General features: G+C 37.2%; 2 protein-coding genes across 3 annotated transcripts; both read right to left on the reverse strand.

Annotated features, from left to right (window-relative positions):
• Positions 1–576: 576 nt before the first annotated feature.
• Positions 577–15,149, reverse strand: LOC140865177 (K(+) efflux antiporter 2, chloroplastic). Of its 2 annotated transcripts, none has more exons than XM_073269727.1 (21): positions 14,994–15,149; positions 12,101–13,673; positions 11,749–11,920; positions 11,538–11,628; positions 11,154–11,290; positions 10,986–11,045; positions 10,767–10,886; positions 10,459–10,527; positions 10,231–10,296; positions 9,913–10,002; positions 4,719–4,823; positions 4,493–4,621; positions 4,007–4,216; positions 3,322–3,471; positions 2,971–3,024; positions 2,774–2,832; positions 2,422–2,488; positions 2,140–2,316; positions 1,925–1,981; positions 1,155–1,229; positions 577–1,020 (listed from the first exon to the last, which is right to left on the reverse strand). In XM_073269727.1, exons 2-21 carry the CDS (start codon positions 13,666–13,668, stop codon positions 898–900), a joined length of 3,579 nt encoding a protein of 1,192 aa, XP_073125828.1. In that variant the 5' UTR covers positions 13,669–13,673; positions 14,994–15,149; the 3' UTR covers positions 577–897. The 2 variants fall into 2 exon arrangements, with proteins under 2 accessions (XP_073125828.1, XP_073125827.1); XM_073269726.1 differs by lacking the exon at positions 14,994–15,149 and adding an exon at positions 14,644–14,987.
• Positions 15,150–17,108: 1,959 nt separating this feature from the next.
• LOC140865178 (LIM domain-containing protein PLIM2c-like) lies at positions 17,109–18,524 on the reverse strand. Its single transcript, XM_073269728.1, has 5 exons — positions 18,294–18,524; positions 18,113–18,212; positions 17,933–17,961; positions 17,723–17,812; positions 17,109–17,573 (listed from the first exon to the last, which is right to left on the reverse strand). The coding sequence occupies exons 1-5, from the start codon at positions 18,432–18,434 to the stop codon at positions 17,253–17,255; spliced, it is 681 nt and encodes a 226-aa protein (XP_073125829.1). The 5' UTR covers positions 18,435–18,524; the 3' UTR covers positions 17,109–17,252.

An 18,524-nucleotide genomic window follows, 5' to 3' on the forward strand; every position in this document is an offset into this window, starting at 1 on the left:
AATAAAAATATCATTAAACTGATATTAAAATTATTTTATTAAATTTGCATATTATATATATATATATATATATATATATATATATTTAATAACTTAATAAAATATTTTTTAAAATCTTTATCGATACTTTTCAATTTTCAAATTAAATAATTATATCACTCATACATAACAAATTATAATAAAAATTTGTTTTTAAATTTTATTATAATCTCTTGAATTAAAAAAATATATATTGAACACCAAATTTTTTTAACAAATATACACGCAGCATGCGAAAATATACTGGTAATATTAGAAATTTACATATATCTCGCCTCTGTATGTTTTTAATTATATATAAACAGAAGATGAGGTTAGATTTATTAATTAACAGAAAATTTTACATTGAGTCATTGCAGAACAATTTTGTCATATTCAGAAACATGATGTTGAGGAGACTGGGCTTGTAGCCCAATTGGTCTCACCTGTCCACCAATTGACGAACACTCGAGTTCAAGTCCTTTCTTCACCCTTTGTAATTAAAAATGAAAAAACAAAAAAAAAACAAAAAAAGAAGGAAAAGCAAAGCAAAGCAAAGAAACATAATGTTGGCCTAGCTAAGGTAAGAACCCGAAATCAAATGTTAAAACAAACTAATTCTGGAACGTATTTCCTGGTCGTCAAATGCCAAGAGTTGTATACCAAAATTTACAGAAGGAAAGAACGCATAGTTTTACCATTCTTTCCATCATCTTTTTTCAGTGTCCTGCAACTGCTGATGCTATATGTCTGTACAAATGTTCAATACTAGGGTAAAATGCTATACAGTCCCCATATCCCTTTCTCCATTTTAGTCTCATGTTAACTACACCTTTTTGTTTTTTCTCCTCCCGTACTAAAGCATAATGGGGGGGAGAATCATATTGCTAGAGTTCCTTCAATTAGTTGGTTCTCATCCGAAGAATCAGAATGCTGAGGTTTAGGTTTGCTCATCGTTCCAGAAAACCCGTAACCAAGTGAGCTTCCACTCATTTCAGAAAGCTGTGTAAGAAGACGAAGGTATTTTTAATGCATATCTTCTTTCGTTAACAAATGGATACACAGATAAATGCATTTCTGTATAGGTTGTGAGACCTCAAATAAAATACTGCATCTATTAGTGCACTATTTGATACCTCTGTGAGCTCGGAGAGATGGCGGGATCTAAATTCATTGATGGTAGCTGCTATCTCTGATGTTGGTAATTTGGCCTGAAAAAGAGAAGCTTCTTTAGTTTACACTCGTAGAATAAGGCAACAATGTCATATGACAGTAACTAAGGTCATAACAAGAGCAGGTCATGCCTTTCAAATGACAACAATATCCGACACACTAACTGCCAAACTCCACCTAAATTATCGGTCTCGAACCTGGATAAATGAGTGTTGCAACATGATGACAAGCAGTGTAAAACTACAGTCGCTTTTACTATCAAACTATTGTTGGGGCGTCTTCTACTAGCACTGTTCTAGACCAATCTACGATCGTGAAATTGTCTGTTGTATGCACATCTGAAAGTAGTACTTAAGTATGGCATCCTACAGCTTTATTTGGGTCTATAATTTATCAGAGTTTTATTTTAAAAAATTTATTTAAAAAAATCTCACTTGTAAACTTAGAACAAACAAATATGATCCCAGATCTGAGAGCAGTACGTGATTAAGTGATTAAAAAGTATTGGCATCCTACCATCTTCCTTGAGTAAAACTCAAAAGAAAATAACAAGGAGCTGGTAGCTAACGACCCAACTATTTCACGAAGGTAGAAATTAGTCCAAGGTGGGAACATAATACTCAGAGAACACGCTTTGTTGAAATATTAACGAAATGATAAATGTAAGAGAAGTTAATCGTCATTTCAAATATGGGTGAAGTTAAATCAATTATGTGAATGCCAATCTACTAACTTGTGCAAGGACAGCAGCTGCCAATTGCAAACTAGGTTCCAAAGTCTCCGGAACAACCTGTTAAAAATAGTTAGCAACTCTTAAATAAACTAAATTTACTCAAAAGAGCATAACTACAAGGAAAATGATTCCACATCATTCAACCATAAGACTAATCTAGTAGTTAAAACAAGAAGAATAGATAAACAACAGAATAAGAAGTCACGGAAACATACTGCAGTTGCCCCAGCTTTTTCTAAATTTAGGCCATGATCGACATCATGAGCACGGACAAATGTTTTCACGTTTGGAAAATACTTGCTCAAAGCCCAGACAGCTCTGTAATTTGCTCCGGGACTATCTAAAGTTACTGCCGCAGCACATGCTCTTTCAGCACCAATTTTGTGGAGGACCTGACAACAAAAAATGAGAGGAAGTAATAAAATGCCGTTTTCACCCTAAATAACCTGATCAGATTAATCTTATTAAAGTGCCGCAGCACATGCTATTTCAGTCACCTCCCGACTACCCGCGTCACCAAAGTATACAGGAAGGTCAAGTGCACGTCCAACTGCAACTCGATCACTGGAATGTTGAAAAGTTAAAGATAAGTATTACAAGATACATCGGTTAGCCTACTCATCCAACTTGACTTGTGCTTTTTGTTAAAAGAGAAAAATATTTAACCATCGAAATATCCACTCTTTGTTGGAAAAATGTTAAAAACTGTCCATGGAAATAGAAAACTAAATGCAAATCACTAACCATAATGAAAGAACTCCAAATGCATAAGAAAATTCTTAACGGTGAACTACGGAATTTTCCTAATCAACACATTAGAAGATAATTCCATGTAGGAAAAAATCATACCTTCTTACATCGAGCGCAACAAAAGGAATCAGTCGCTCAGAAAGAAGCTGGGCAATAATCTGTAAGATGAAAGACAAAAAGGCATCTACTTAAGCGACATAAACTTAACATTAGATCATGTGTTAGGTAGGTGTTACTGTCCATAGTATGAAAGCATTTTACCATACATGGATTGATTATTGAAAAGTTTATAATACCTGACCAACACGTCCAAAGCCGCATATAATTATATGGTCTTGTAGATCATCTGTCTGAAAAAATCAGAAAGAAAAATCAGACCATTTCATACTAGACACGTAGAGATGCATCAACTGACATAAGATAATAACTGCATGCAAATAATCTCATAGAACCACCAGAAGCATGAACATTTCATTTACTTTAACTGTGTGAAAACCAAGTCACTCAGCATATAATACACAGGATAAATGAAAATAGTAGTTCAATTAACTTTTCACGGAGTTCTCCCTCTCAGAACTTACATGAGTATTATTGTGGTAACCACAAGGTTTAGATTAAAACCAACGTATCTCATATGTGTAGTTTACCTCATTTTCATCAGGTAATAGACTTCGAACATCCTGCAGTTCAAAGCGAGAAGCTATCAATTGGCCTCCAGCAGCTAACCATGGTGTGAGAGCCATTGAAATTCCAACAACGAGAAACAGCAATGATGACAACTGGGAAGACATTATACCCTGCCAATAAGGCCAAGTAAATAAACAGTCAGTTTAAAATTTAGATCAATGGTAATGATCAGCACTGCTTTTCATATCTCATCTAACTTGGAAGTAACATGTCCCTACTAATTAAACTTTATTAACAAATGACAACAAAATATCTTAGAAAAGTACTCCAGCTAAACTGGTTCACATCAAAAGCAAGAACAAGAACAGTTCAGCCAGGACAAAAAAGGGGGAAAAGCCCACACACTGCCATCCAAGACCAAAAGAGGAGCGAGAGCGACAATCTTATTTTATTATTCACCATGTCTGCTCACATTCCCAATGGTACTGGCTTCGAAGTCCAGCTTAAATTAAGATCCACAAAACAGTAAAGTGTTGCATAATGCAGAGTACTTCTCAACCAGTAAGCAGTAATCTACTGAAACTATTTTCTAGCAAAACAGAGATCTGATACCATTGGTATTAATCTTTGATTAAGCGAAGATATCAGAACTAGGCAACATAATGCAACATAATAATGGCCGCAGGTGTAAATTATAGGGGAAACCTGGTTAACAGCTTCACCAAATGCTACAAACGCAAATTCTCCACCAGGTGCAAGTAGAAGACCAACTCTTATTGCCGATACCATTGAAATACCAAACATTCTGCCAACAAGGGTGACCAAGATGGTCTTACCAGCAATTAGAATCCCCAATGATCCGACAATAACTGGGAAGTTCGAAACTAGAAGTTTTGGATCAATTGACATTCCAACCTGTAAATACACAACTTTCAACAAGTGATAAAAAAAATAAAGAAATGGTACGAGCGCTCACTTTACTCTAGAATATCAAATTACTCATAAGCAACAGAATCATTTTCATAACAAAACGTAACCAAATGCAGTAAGAGATGCAAGTGCACAAAATACAGTGTTATACGCGAGGCAATAGTTTATCAGATAACAATAAATTTTTTAAGTATCTTGTGAAAATCTCCTATATCTGAAGGAAAATGAATTTGATAATGGTATGTGAAGGCGAAAGTATACCGTCATAAAGAATAGACCCAATAGGAGGCCACGGTATGGTGCAATGTCGGATTCAACCTGTAATGAGAATTCGGTTTCTGCGAGAAGCAAGCCAGCCAAAAATGCTCCCAAAGCCATTGAAAGGCCAGCCTGTTCGCAAATAAAGAATGATAACATAACTAGGACAATATGCAATCATGAGAACTGACAAAAAAAAAAGTAACAGCTAATAAAAGGAATTTCCTACCCTGGCAGTTAGGAGACTGGTAGCCAGGATGACAAGAAGTGTATTCGCAGAAAATATTTCTGCATTTTGATTCTCAGCAATTTGCTTGTAAACTGGGCGAAGCAGCTGCACAAAGGAAGAAATATGGAATGAATTTTCTTTAGAATAATATATGATCAAAAGCTGCATATTTTATGTTGTGGGAGAAATATTAAGGTTCCCACAAAGAACGAGGATTGGAATAATAATTCTGTGTATTCAATAGACTACAAGGTACACATTTAAATAAAATACAAAGAGAGAATCTAATCTCCTAAAAACAGAAAGATAATATACTCTTACCAAGTTACAAATATTTGACAAATCCTAACAACCATAGAAATATTCACACAATCTACTTTATATTTTATTTTATTCTACACTCCCCCTCAAGCTTGACTGTAGATGTTGATGAGACCAAGCTTGCCAACAAAAAATTCATGAGTTTGTTCGGACAATCCTTTTGTGAGTAGATCAGCAAGTTGATGAGTTGTGAGAACATATTCAAGCCTGACAATCCCTCCGTCAATTTTTTCTTTAATAAAGTGCCGATCTACTTCAACATGCTTAGTTCTGTCATGATGAACGGGGTTATGAGCTATACTGATGGCAGATTTGTTGTCACAGTAGAGCTGCATAGGTTCTGTGCACTCCATTTTAAGTTCTTTCATCACTCTTTGGATCCAGATGAGCTCGCATACTCTATGTGCCATTGACCTATACTCAGCTTCTGCACTACTTCTTGCAACCACCGACTGTTTCTTGCTTCGCCAAGTTACAAAATTACCCCACACTCGGGTACAATATCCTGATGTTGACTTTCGATCAGTAACAGAGCCTGCCCAGTCTACATCTGTGAATGTACTCACTCTTCGATCATCACATTTTGCAAAGAATAGACCTCGACCAGGTGTTTGCTTCAAATATCTCAATATTCTGTAAACTGCATCAAGATGACCTTGACAAGGTGAGTGCATGTATTGACTTACGAGATTAACTGCAAATGCAATATCTGGACGGGTATGTGAGAGGTAGATGAGTTTTCCCACGAGTCGCTAATAACTTTCTTTATCTACTGAATTTCCCTCCAACATTTATTTTTTATTCCCCAATTCAATCGGTGTTTGGCTTGGCCTGCACCCTAACATTCCAGTTTCCTCCAATAGATCCAATGTATACTTTTGTTGAGAAATAGAAATCTCTTTCTTGCTTCTAGCAATTTCCATTCCCAAGAAGTATCTCAGTATCCCAAGGTCTTTAACTTCGAACTCCTTAGCCATCATTAGTTTAATGTTCTGCATTTCTTTATTGTCGTCTCCTGTGACAATTATATCATCAACATACACCATAAGAATGGTCATTTTCCCGTTCTTGGAGTGTTTAACGAATAGTGTATGGTCTGCTTGTCCCTGACTGTAGCCGAACTTTTTAATAACTTTGGAGAATCTGTCAAACCAAGCACGGGGGATTGTTTGAGCCCATAAAGAGATTTGTGGAGCTTACACACAATCTGACTTTCAACACTTTCCTCAAAACCAGGAGGTTGACTCATGTAAACTTCCTCTTCAAGGTCACCATTAAGGAAAGCATTTTTAATATCCAGATGATGAAGTGGTCAATCAAGGTTGGCAGCCAAAGATAGAAGAATTCTAACCGTGTTTAATTTTGCAACAGGTGCGAAAGTTTCAGTGTAATCTATACCATAAGTTTGTGTGAATCCCTTGGCAACCAAGCGTGCTTTATGTCTTTCGATTGAACCATCAGCCTTGTACTTTACTGTAAACACTCATCTACACCCGACTGTATTTTTTCCTTGTGGCAATTGTACCAAGCTCCATGTATTATTCTGTTGTAGGGCGCGCATTTCTTCCAGCACTGCAGCCTTCCATTCGGGAACATTTAGAGCTTCTTGAATTGACCTGGGAATTATTACACTAGACAATGTAGAAGTAAAGACACGAAATGAAGAGGATAGATTCGAATAAAAAACAAAGTTAGAAATGGGATGTTTAGTACAAGATCTCACACCCTTTCTAAACGCTATAGGTACATCAAGATCATGAGTGGTACCTGACAAAGAACAGTCTACCATCGGTTCATTCTCTTGACTGTGGCTAGGATTCACTACATCTTTAGTTACCTGAGATTTGTTCCTTCGTGAATAGACATACAACTCTTTGTGTGGTGCTGATTCTGTTCTGTTTCTGGCACAGGAACATGAGGTGTAGTGGTATCATGTACTCGAGTGTTGGTTGTAGACGAGTCAGGACACGAGAAAAATAGAGGATCAACTGGTACACCGAGAAGAGGAGTAGTATCCCAACAAGCTTCATGAGAAGTCTCCCCCTGAAGCGGAGATGAGGAGAAAAAAGGTGTGGTCTCGAGAAAGGTGACATCACAGGAGACAAACATTTTTCTCATTTTAGGACAATAACATCGGTAACCTTTTTGAGAAGCAGAATAACCTACGAAGACAGTTTTAATGACTCGAGGATCAAGTTTGCTACGATGGTGATTATGGACATGCACAAATGCCGTACACCCAAATGTCTTAAGCGGAAGGTGAGTGGAGATATGACTATGAGGAAATTCTTTTGTGAGGAGAGACATTGGAGTTTGGAAGTTAAGTGGTCGGCTAGGTAGACGATTAATGAGAAAGGCAGTGGTGAGTACTGCATCACCCCATAGGTATTTAGGAACATTCATGGTGAACAAAAAGGCACGAGCAACCTCAAGAAGATGGCGATTTTTTCGTTCGGATACCCCGTTTTGTTGGGGAGTATCAACACAGGAACTTTGATGGGTAATACCATGGGATTGGAGATATTCACCGAGGGTGGTATTGAAATATTCTGTACCATTGTCGGTCCTTAGGGTGCGGATGCGGGTATTAAATTTAGTTTGAATCATGTGGTGAAAGTTGGTGAATGTGGCATATGTGTCAGATTTGTTCTTGAGAAGGTAAACCCAGGTGGCTCGTGTGTGATCATCGATAAATGTTAGAAACCATCGTTTATCCTGAAGTGTCGTAACCGGTGAGGGACCCCAAATATCACTGTGAAATAATGAAAAGGGTGACGAGGGTGTATACAGCTTTGGAGATAAAGACACTTTTGTATGCTTCGCAAGCTGACAAATATCACAGAAAACCAAATCAAGATTTTTATTACTCACAAACAAGGAGGGAAACAAACGTTTTAAATATGAAAAACTAGGATGGTCAAGTCTATGGTGCCATAACATTATTTTGGAAAGATTCAAAACAGGTGCAGAACGCACACTGGACAAAAGAGACTGTCGAGGGACGGACGGACGGAGCATTCTCGAAGTAGTAAAGACCATGGCCAATCGTCTTCCCCGATGGTAGTTCCTGAAATAAACAAGAGAAAGGTAAGAATTTGACTTCACAATTATTATCCTTAGTTAGTTTACTGACAAAGATCAGATTACACTTCAAGGAAGGGACATAAAAAACGGATTTAAGGATAATATCTCTCGACAATTGGATATTGCCAAGGCCCATAACACGAGTCAAGGAACCATCAGCTATTCTAACTGTAGTACGGCTAGTGCAAGGAATATAACTGGAAAAAAGAGTAGAGTTGCCCGTCATATGATCGGAGGCTCCAGAATCGACAATCCAAGACTCAGCAACACAAGAATTTATGGCAGGCTGAATGTTACCAGATTGGGTGATGGAGCAAGAGCCAACAGTTGGATTTGGAGATGAATTGAGAGAGGACTGACGCAGGAGACGACAGTATTGTTCAATTTGCTCTATCTGTTCCTTCGTGAATGGTGCAGTGATGTCAGAAGATGCAGGCTGCTCTTGAGCTATTTGGGTTTGGAAGCCACGACCTTGGGGTTGTTTCCGTGGCTGCCAGTCCACACCTTGGGGTTGTTTTCGTGGCTGCCAATCCACTGGTTTGCCGTATATTTCCCAGCACTTGTCCTTGGTATGTCCAGGACGTTTGCAATGTTCGCACCAAGGGCGTTTGCCTTGACGCTGGCCCGGGCAGTTGAATTTATTTGAGATCAAGGCAAAGACTTCCGGGGCAGAAGATGCAGCTGGCAAGGAGGTGGGCAGCATGACTTTGCGGCGCATCTCTTCACGCCGAACGTCAGCGAATGCATCTTCAGGAGATGGGAATGGCTCTCGTGCAACAACACGGCCTCGAACATCATCGAGTTCCCGATTGAGTCCTGCCAGGAAATCAAAGACACGTTCTTTTTCCAGATTCTGACGAACTTTGACGCTGCAATCAGCACAAGTTGGAGTGTTGTCCAGGAAAAGATCCAACTCTTGCCACAAGTCTTGAAGATCAGTGAAGTATTGGGTCACGGAATTAGAACCCTGCTGTAGTTCCTTGAGTTTTGAACGAAGTTTGAAGATTTGCGAGGCATTCCCAAGGTCGGAATACATCCGACGAGCAGCGTCCCATACCTCTTTGGAAGTTTGGAACCACAAATAACGGCGGCTGATGTTGTTCTCCATGGAATTGATGAGCCATGCGAGAACAATGGAATTTTCAGCCACCCAAGTTTTGTATGAGGGATCCGACTTCTTAGGTGACTCGAGTTCGCCGGTGAGATATCCCATTTTTCCACGGCCACATATTACAATTTTGACAGATTGTGCCCACTGTAAGTAATTGTGGCCGTTGAGTTTGTGGGCAGTGATTTGAAGAGATGAATTATCACTCCCGGAAAGAGGAGCAAGAGGCGCTGGCGATTTCTCAGAATTTTCATCGGTTTTTGATGAGTCCGATGACATTTTTTGGAGATGAAGACTGCGAGAGAAGAGGCTGATTTCGAACTTTCTGGCTTTGATACCATGCAAAGAACGAGGATTGGAATAATAATTCTGTGTATTCAATAGAGTACAAGGTACACATTTAAATAGAATACAAAGAGAGAATCTAATCTCCTAAAAACAGAAAGAAAATATACTCTTACCAAGTTACAAATATTTGACGAATCCTACCAACCATAGAAATATTCACACAATCTACTTTATATTTTATTTTATTCTACAGTTCCCTACACTGCAAAACATGACAAAATTATGTCCAGTGGAAAGTGGCAAAATTGCCTTGAAAATAACTCTGTTTGAAAGCATATATTCCACGATCTGGAGTAACCCTTCTTCAGCATCTAGAAGAATCACAATACTTACCAATCGTCCTCCAGCAATTATGGCTGCGATGGCAACAACCGCCTTCACGGCTGCCAATCCAAGAGCTTCAGCAATGGCTTGAAAACCAACCTAAAAAACCATAGGGATATTTCTTATCAATGCATCATCAATTGAAGAGCAATAACAGATGTTTCTTATTATTACATTAGGATAAGCAACCATACAACATGCGTGACGCCAAATAAAGTGTGTAAATAACATTCTTGAACTATAGGACAACATAGGGCGAAAATTCAACGTCATGTCATTCATTTCTCTTCAGCTGAGTGAAAAATAACCATGAAAGAAAATTATTACCCCTCCCTTGGATGAACTCGGAGAAATAAGTGGTATTAGTATAAGCAAAACCACCACAGCCAAATCCTGGAATAAACAAATTGCATAAAAGAATGGCTTTACAAATATCAGAAGAACAACAACTAGAAGTAGATCCACAAATAAAAGGCAGAAAAATAAAGATAGACGGAGTAAGAAAGAGATAAGAGAGATGAGGATGGATACTCTAAAAGACTAGTACACAAATACCTGGAAGAGTAGCACAGAAAATGTAGCTCTCCCATGCCGTGATGTACTCTCTCCACGTTCTTGCAGTACCTATAAATATCCCACAGATACATTTTACATGCCTCGTGGCACTAAGAGTTGCTCTTACAGCTTCTTGTAAATAAAAAAATTCAGCAAGACTAAAAGCATGATATCTAAAATGAATAACAAGAAGAAGCAAAAACTGCCCCAAAATTTCAACAAAGTTTTCAACAAACTAAATGTCGTAATTGAGAAACTCATCGCGAAGAAGACAGGAAAAAGCACAAACATCATACTGCGATGTTTACCTGTAGCACAACTGCAGTTGAAGATAACGCAAGGCCATTTCCTATGACAATTGCAGCAGGGACAGGCAGCCCAGACACATACCGAGCAACCACCCCAACAACCACCGCTGTGACCAGGACCTGCGTATGTTAATGAGGGCAAAGTCTTGAACAGGGGACTCATATTATGCTATAAAGACTATCCTACAATTAAATTCACAATATAGAGTCAATAATCACCTGAGCGGAGCCCAATCCAAAAACATATTTCTTCATTGAACTCAGTCTTTCAACAGAGAGCTGCAAGAAACAATAAGGAGAAGGTCACCTCCTATTCCCATATGGCTGTAACGTGTGGAAAGTTAATGCTTTAACAAACTCTGAGTTGGAAAAATTCATTGTATCTACCTCGAGGCCTATATTGAACAGCAAGAAGACAACTCCAAACTCAGCTATAGCCTTAGTTGCATGTACATTGCGAATAATAGAGAGACCATAGGGACCAATTAATATCCCAGCAGCTAAATATCCAAGGACAGGACTGCCTGAATTGCAGCAGAAAAAAGATTTGTCAACAGTTGCAACTATGGTATCTTAAATTCACAGTGGAATATGGACAGCATAAAAATGATCTACAGTTCTTTATGCACATTAGAGAGCATGGAAAGAGCCAAGGAAAAGACAGAAAGAGGCTTCCATATGATGCAGGAACAATACTATTATCATACTCCCCTTTCCATATTTCTTTAGGCCCATTTGAATTTGGAGAAAACATACTCAAATTCCACATACCTCCAGGGATTTTCTGGAATGTGGGAACAAATATAACACTCGCAAGGAGTAACCACAACACATCAAACAGAGAGGCTTCCTCCTCATTTATCTGAAAAAGTAAAGATGGGTCCATATTAAGAAACCAAATAGTGCAAAAACCATAAAACAGACAATTCGAATGTCAAGTTTTGATATAAATTAGACAAGTGCAAGTCAACTGAAGTCATGCCTCTTGATGAGGAAGCATCTCCATTAATTTCTTCATTTTCAGAGGAAGATTTCTCAATTTCCTGACAAGAGGCTTTGCTGTAGTTGACACTTCATCAATGCTGGTTGTCATTGTGTCTGGCTGCTGAAAAAACTGGGAGATCTTTTCACCTCGCTTGATGTATAAGGTAATTCTGGAATTAAGATAGCAGCGTATGTAATTTGAGCATTTTTCCACCACACACACAAGAAGAAGCAGCACCATGTCCATAAGACCAAACTAATTTTAAATAATTTACAAAATCAAGCATGTATTTTAAGTGATTAAGTTTATTTTAAAAATACTGAAAATCTCCAAGAGATAATAAGCATACCCTGCTCCAACAAACAGTGACCCAACAACCAATTTGGGTAAGTGCTTACGAGCAGACTCCACTAGACCATGAACAATTGAAGCTGGTGTAAACTCTTCCCCATCCGCGGCAAAAGAAAAATACGATGCAGAAAAGAATCGGGATGATTTCTTCAATAATGCTTTTGGTGCGCTTAAAGGCGAACTCTCCCTAGTTGATTCCTTCTGCATTTCCTGTATCTTACTCTGGATAGCTTTTAACTTTTCCGTATCTGCTTCAACGTCATCTGATAGGCCTGCATTTAACTCTTCACTCTCTTTGTCACCGTCGTCCAATAAAATTTGTTTCTCCAGCTCAAGTATCTCCGTTAATTCAGTTTGCACCTCCCTATCTTTCTCGATAGCATCATCTGTGGGACTTTCAAAAGATAACGGCTCAGTGACAGTTCGCTCAAAATCTACTGCAGCGGCACTCAAAAGATCAAGATTCTTCTCTGCCCTCTGTAGTGCAATACATGCATCATCAACACGTTGTGCAGCGTCAAGTTCATGAGCAACAGCTTGCTCTGCTAAAAGCATTATGTTTGCCACATCTTCCTCTGCTTTAGAAACTTTGTTTTGGGATTGCTCTGCAACCTCATTCAACCTGTCCACTTCCTTTTGCAACTCTTCTTTCCTGCTTTGGACCCTTCTGAGTTCGGCCTCACAATTTACCAAATGTTCTTGACACTTTGTTATGTCATGTTGTGCAGCCAAGAGTGTTTCCTCCTCACTTGATTCTTCCCCTTCAATTTCAAACTCAGAATCATTTTCTTCAGAATATTTAGAAAAACCAATTTTCTCTGTTGCAATTTTATGTGAATTCACAAGATCTTGGAGTTTAGCCTCAGCCACGGAAAGGGCACTTGTTGCCTTCTGGACACCTTCTTTAGCAGAAGCCTCTTCATTTAAAATTTCTTCTACTTTACTAATGGCATCATGTACATCACCCCATGCTTTTGCAGCTTCATCCTTCAACAATATAGAAGCTTCTGATATTTGCTGGGCCTTTTCCTCAAAAATTGCGCTGTTATTGCGTGTAACTTCCAACTCTTTCACAGCTTTCTCCAACAAGTCCCTCAGTTCATCCAAATCCGCAGCCTGCACTCCTTCTTCCCCTGATATTTCCACGGAGGCAATAGATTCAAAGCTTTCGTTGGAATTTCCAGTCTCACCCACTTCTACATCACTTCCATTTCCGTTTATATAAGCTACCGATTCATTTCCCTGACACTGTGACAAACCTACAGGCCTTGAAGTTTTAAAAATATTTCCACAGCTATAAAAAGAAGAGCCAACAGATCTATGACACCACAGCCAAAACGTGTCATCATTGAGAACACGTGGACTGGCAGCACGAGCACAATATCTAACGTTTTTCTTCAGCTTCTTTCCTGAATGTGCTTTCAAGAGAAGCCTTGAATCTCCAAAAAATTTACAGCCACCATACTTCAAATTTATTGTCAAATTCAGCTGTTCCGATTCCCTGAAGCCTACAGCTTCAACTCCATAAATCACGTTTGATCTAGATATACTACACGCGATGTCCATCACTCCTATGTTGGAAAGGGTAGATATTCATCAAGAAAATTCACATCAATAATACAATAATCTATAGCTTGAGATAAACCTGACAATACCAACAACGAACCGGAATATCTTCATGGAAAAATGACAAATTATAAACAATCAAACTTAGCTATATACCAATTGCAGTTTCATTTGGCTGTCATACAATCTTTTTATTTACAATAAACAGATGAATTAAACTAGTGCACTAGTGCTTGTACAAATTGCAGCTGTTACTTCCACAAAAATCTATCAGCTACTTATCAACATAAATCTGATTAAATAGATTTAGCACAGGCACCAGAACATGCTCATGCAGGTACAAAAATGTCATTACTTAGAGAAACCAAATTTAAAATTCTAAACCTAAAAAACTGCTATTTGCAAAGATATCATAAAAAAATCATTGTCATACAATCTTTTTATTTACAATAAACAGATGAATTAAACTAGTGCACTAGTGCTTGTACAAATTGTAGCTGTTACTTCCACAAAAATTTATCAGCTACTTATCAACATAAATCTGATTAAATAGATTTAGCACAGGCACTAGAACATGCTCATGCAGGTACAAAAATGTCATTACTTAGAGAAACCAAATTTAAAATTTTAAACCTAAAAAACTGCTATTTGCAAAGATATCATAAAAAAATCATTACGCCAAAGCAAACATTTCTTTCATATTTTCCGTCCTAACCAAACAATTAATAAAATGTCTCGGTATTACCAAACTCAGTAGCGAATCACAAAGAATACAAAAAAAAAAATCGCCAGAAAACAAAGAGCCAATTTAATGTACTTGCGAATAAAACTTCTATTTTTCTAAAAATTAAGCTAGAACTTGGTAAGCCGCACTACCGGTGTATGCCCCGATGTACCAATGCCTAAAACTTCTATTTCTCTAAGTGTGATTGCTTCTATCAGCACACGCTTCAGCGGTTAAATAGTCACGTTTACCTATATTCGTTCACGCATGAAGCTCACAGGTACTGATCACATGCAAACACACATCAAAATCATGTCCGCAAATATATCAACTGAATCACGTGTAAACTTCTTGAGATCACAAACACCGCAATCGACGATCTATTTCCAGGTCGCACTAAGCATTAGCCTCTCATCGACCTCGTAACAAACACTTGGCAGCACAAATCGATTCCACCAAATTCACAACATATTCACAACGAATCAAATCAAACCAAACATGAGCATTTTCATAATTCCCGCACAGTAAGCGAAACGGAACAGCTTGAAAAAAACAAGCTGAATGCGTGCGAGGCAGCTAAAATGAAGAGTAGAAAACTTACCGATGAAGGATGGTGCCAAGGGGGCAAAAAAATGGAGGCGGAATTAACCAAGAGGAGGAAATGGAGAGAGGAAAGAGACGGACGTTATAACGGCAGAATCGTTGAACTTCGAAATTTGTCTTTCCTGAATCGCGAATCTAACAGGCTGGTGAATGGCCGTCTGCACCTCTCCGTTTGGGGAGGCAAAACTCAAAAGATTAAAAAAAAGGCCGAAATTGAATTTTTAATTTGGTGGGGCACGTGGTTTAATAGTACTAAATATAAATGAATTAATTTTTTTAAAGAAAATAATAATAAAATGCGTGACTTGTCCGTGCATTTTTGGCTTTTGAACACATGGAACGGTAGTTTGTAAGTGAGGTATAGTCAATTTTATATACTCACGTTGGAGTTGATAGAGTGATGATCAGATAACGATCAAAAGTTCAATTCTTTTTGTCAATAGTTTTTTGAGCGAGACTGTTGTTGAAGTACTCGTGTGGTTTTTTAAGATGGAGCAATTAGTGTTGTTTTGGTATAAGATAGGTATTTAGATAAGTATTTGATCAATGATAATAAGATGATTCTTTTTTTCAATGTTTGCTTTAACGAGTTTGTTGCATACTATTGTGTTATTTGTGATAGAACAAGTAGTGTTATTTTAGCTGTTGCTTTGATCAAATAATTTTTTAGTCCATGAATTTTAATTATTTTTTGGTTCAAACTAATTTTTAAAAATTAGTAAGAACAAATATTGAGACTCAAAAGTAAATATGAAGATGTGGCTGACACACAGATTTCAGTACTCGTTCATTTTCCACTCCAAGACCTATCTAACATGACAATTGTTAGTAGAATTTGTGATTCTATTTTCAGAAAAATCAATGAATATAAGTATGATTGAAGTACTTTTATATTGGTTTTCAAACATATCACATCACATCCATCTTCCTTTATCCAAGTTTCATTCCAAATTCACCGGAGATGGCCATCAACATATATTGACTATTGAGTGAATCATCGTCATGAATTTGTGCATTGCTAAACTTTGGCAAACCATAATGTCGTTTCGTAAATATGTATATTGTATGCAGCACGCATTTACCAAACACAAATCATATTGTAGTATAATATTTACTAGCGATGAAAGCACACACAGTTGCATATGTCATATAATATATAATATTTTATGAGTTTTTATGATAATTAAAAATTAATTATTGGAAAGATAATATAAATATGCTAATATAATCAATTTGATATTTGAGATATATACATGTGCAATTAATTATAAAACAAACATGATATCATTTGGTTGAAGAAAAGGTGGAAAAAGAGTGAGAAAAAAGATGTTGAGAAAAAGGTAAACAAAGAAGGGTAGAATTGAAAGATGATTTTTGGTGTGTCATGGCACACCAAAAATTAGTTACCATAAGGTACTCAACTTTTATATAATAGTATAGATAGTATAGATATATACCAAAAGAAAAATTGTGAATTTGGTCACTTGTGCTGTTCAGACTTCTATATCGTTGAATATTAGTTTTAGTATGCTTTTTTTCATTTTTTATTATTTTAGTAATTTTTTCACATGTTGATATGACGTTGGCGTGATATTGATATGTAAGGTCACTTGTAAATACTTTATTCGAAAAGTTAGAATTCCAAAATAAAGAATCAAAACCGCTGAAAAAACGAAAGATAATCAAAAACTCAAATTTGATGATATAGATGATCGACCAATATTACAAAGAGTTAAACATTAAAGATGAAACAAAAAATACGATTCACGTGTCATTTTTTTTAGACGAAGCTCTATCCCGACCTGCCTCACGAATTTTATGTCAAAAATATTGCTTTTAATTGTAGATTTGGATTAGAATGATTCTTCTTATGAATGTACATCCGTGAGGTACTCGCCTCAAAATAAACTTAGTTAAAACGAAACTATCAATTTTCATGTGACAACAATGTCCGTCACAAAACATAGGCTGGAAAGATTTAGGTTAAAATTAACAATTATGTTAATCTATGTAAAACTTAACCCATCATTTGAGATTAGACTATGATATATATATATATATGTATTTATATATATATAATGTGAACTACAAAAATATGTCTAGAACCAATAAATTGTGTAAAAGCATTTCTCAGTTATAAATACATAAAAAAATTATAATTTAGTTGATCACTAATCAAGAAGAACATAACAAAGAAAAATGCGAAGATAGAAAACTTTCATGATTCATAACGACTAAAAAAATCATAAAACTCTTTTCAACTTTGTTCTTGTGCCTTCTCAGAATCGGATTCGAGATCAGATTTTGATTCGCCACCTTCGTTCTCCTCCGACTGCTGGTCGTGATCGTCGGTCTCGGTCTTGGTCTCCATGGACTCCACCGGTTCTACGCCGCTCTTCTTATTAGTGGCGGAGTCGAGGACGTGTTGGTAGTTTCCCTTCTCCATGAATAGCTGTTGAAAATGGACCTTGCAGTACAGGATCCCGTCTAGTGCCGCATAGGACGAGTGTGTGAGAGGGCATCCTCCATGAGCACACTTGAAACATGATTTGTGAAATGATTCTCCCTCCATTGTCATCTATTTTTTGGAATTTATAACCACCACTCAAAAGGTTATCTAAAACAGTTATTTGATATAAAAATTGTAATATAGAAACTCTCGTCAGACGGTTTCACGGATTAATTTGTTAGAAATTTCTCCTAGTTTACTCAATATAAATAGCATACCTTCTCTAGAGGGTAAACAGTCTTTTTACAGGCAGCGCATTTGTCCAAAGTTCCAGAGAACATGGCTGAAACCTTACTAGGTGCCCTTGTCTGCATATATTAAAACATAAAAAAAATCTATTAAAACTGGAGAAAACAATGTTATCTCCTTAAATCATCATATACATTCATCCACTGAGGTCAGTTTATTAAAAAAAACGAACGGCGTACCAAAGAATTTTCCCTCTCGGATTTTGCAGCTGAAACATTAATGACAATCCAGAGAATAATACACATGGTTAGTTGGACAATGTGAATGTATCAAGCTTTACCATAATCAAGAATAAAATAAGGATGGGTAAATCTTTGATTTAAATAAAAAGAAAAAAAAAGGAAAAATAATTGTGTTACAATTTTGAAAATTCTTGCTAAAATTCCCGGACTCCTTGAAAAGTTGCTCAAAATGAGTCTTGCAGTACAGAACTCCATCCATGGAAGAGTAGTTGCTCATCTGCAAAACAAACATTGCCAAAATTTAATCTTTGCGCGAATCGTGTGAATCCTCGTTGGGCCGAGAACGAAGATCACATACCACCAGAGTCCCTTTACAGTGGCTGCATTTGAAGCAAGACTTGTGATAATTCATCCCATCTGCAGATAACAAATCAACAAAATATACGGTCTTGTCACAAGCCTTGCATTTATCCAAAGTTCCCGTGAATGTGGTCGCCATTTCTTCGCGCCTTTCCCCTCCTCACGAAATCTCCGCAACTTCTACACAGTTTTTGTATTTCTTCTCGCATACACAAAGACCAAAGACTGA

Source organism: Henckelia pumila, chromosome 4 (genome assembly GCF_033568475.1).
Source record: "Henckelia pumila isolate YLH828 chromosome 4, ASM3356847v2, whole genome shotgun sequence".
Taxonomy (NCBI): Eukaryota; Viridiplantae; Streptophyta; class Magnoliopsida; order Lamiales; family Gesneriaceae; genus Henckelia; species Henckelia pumila.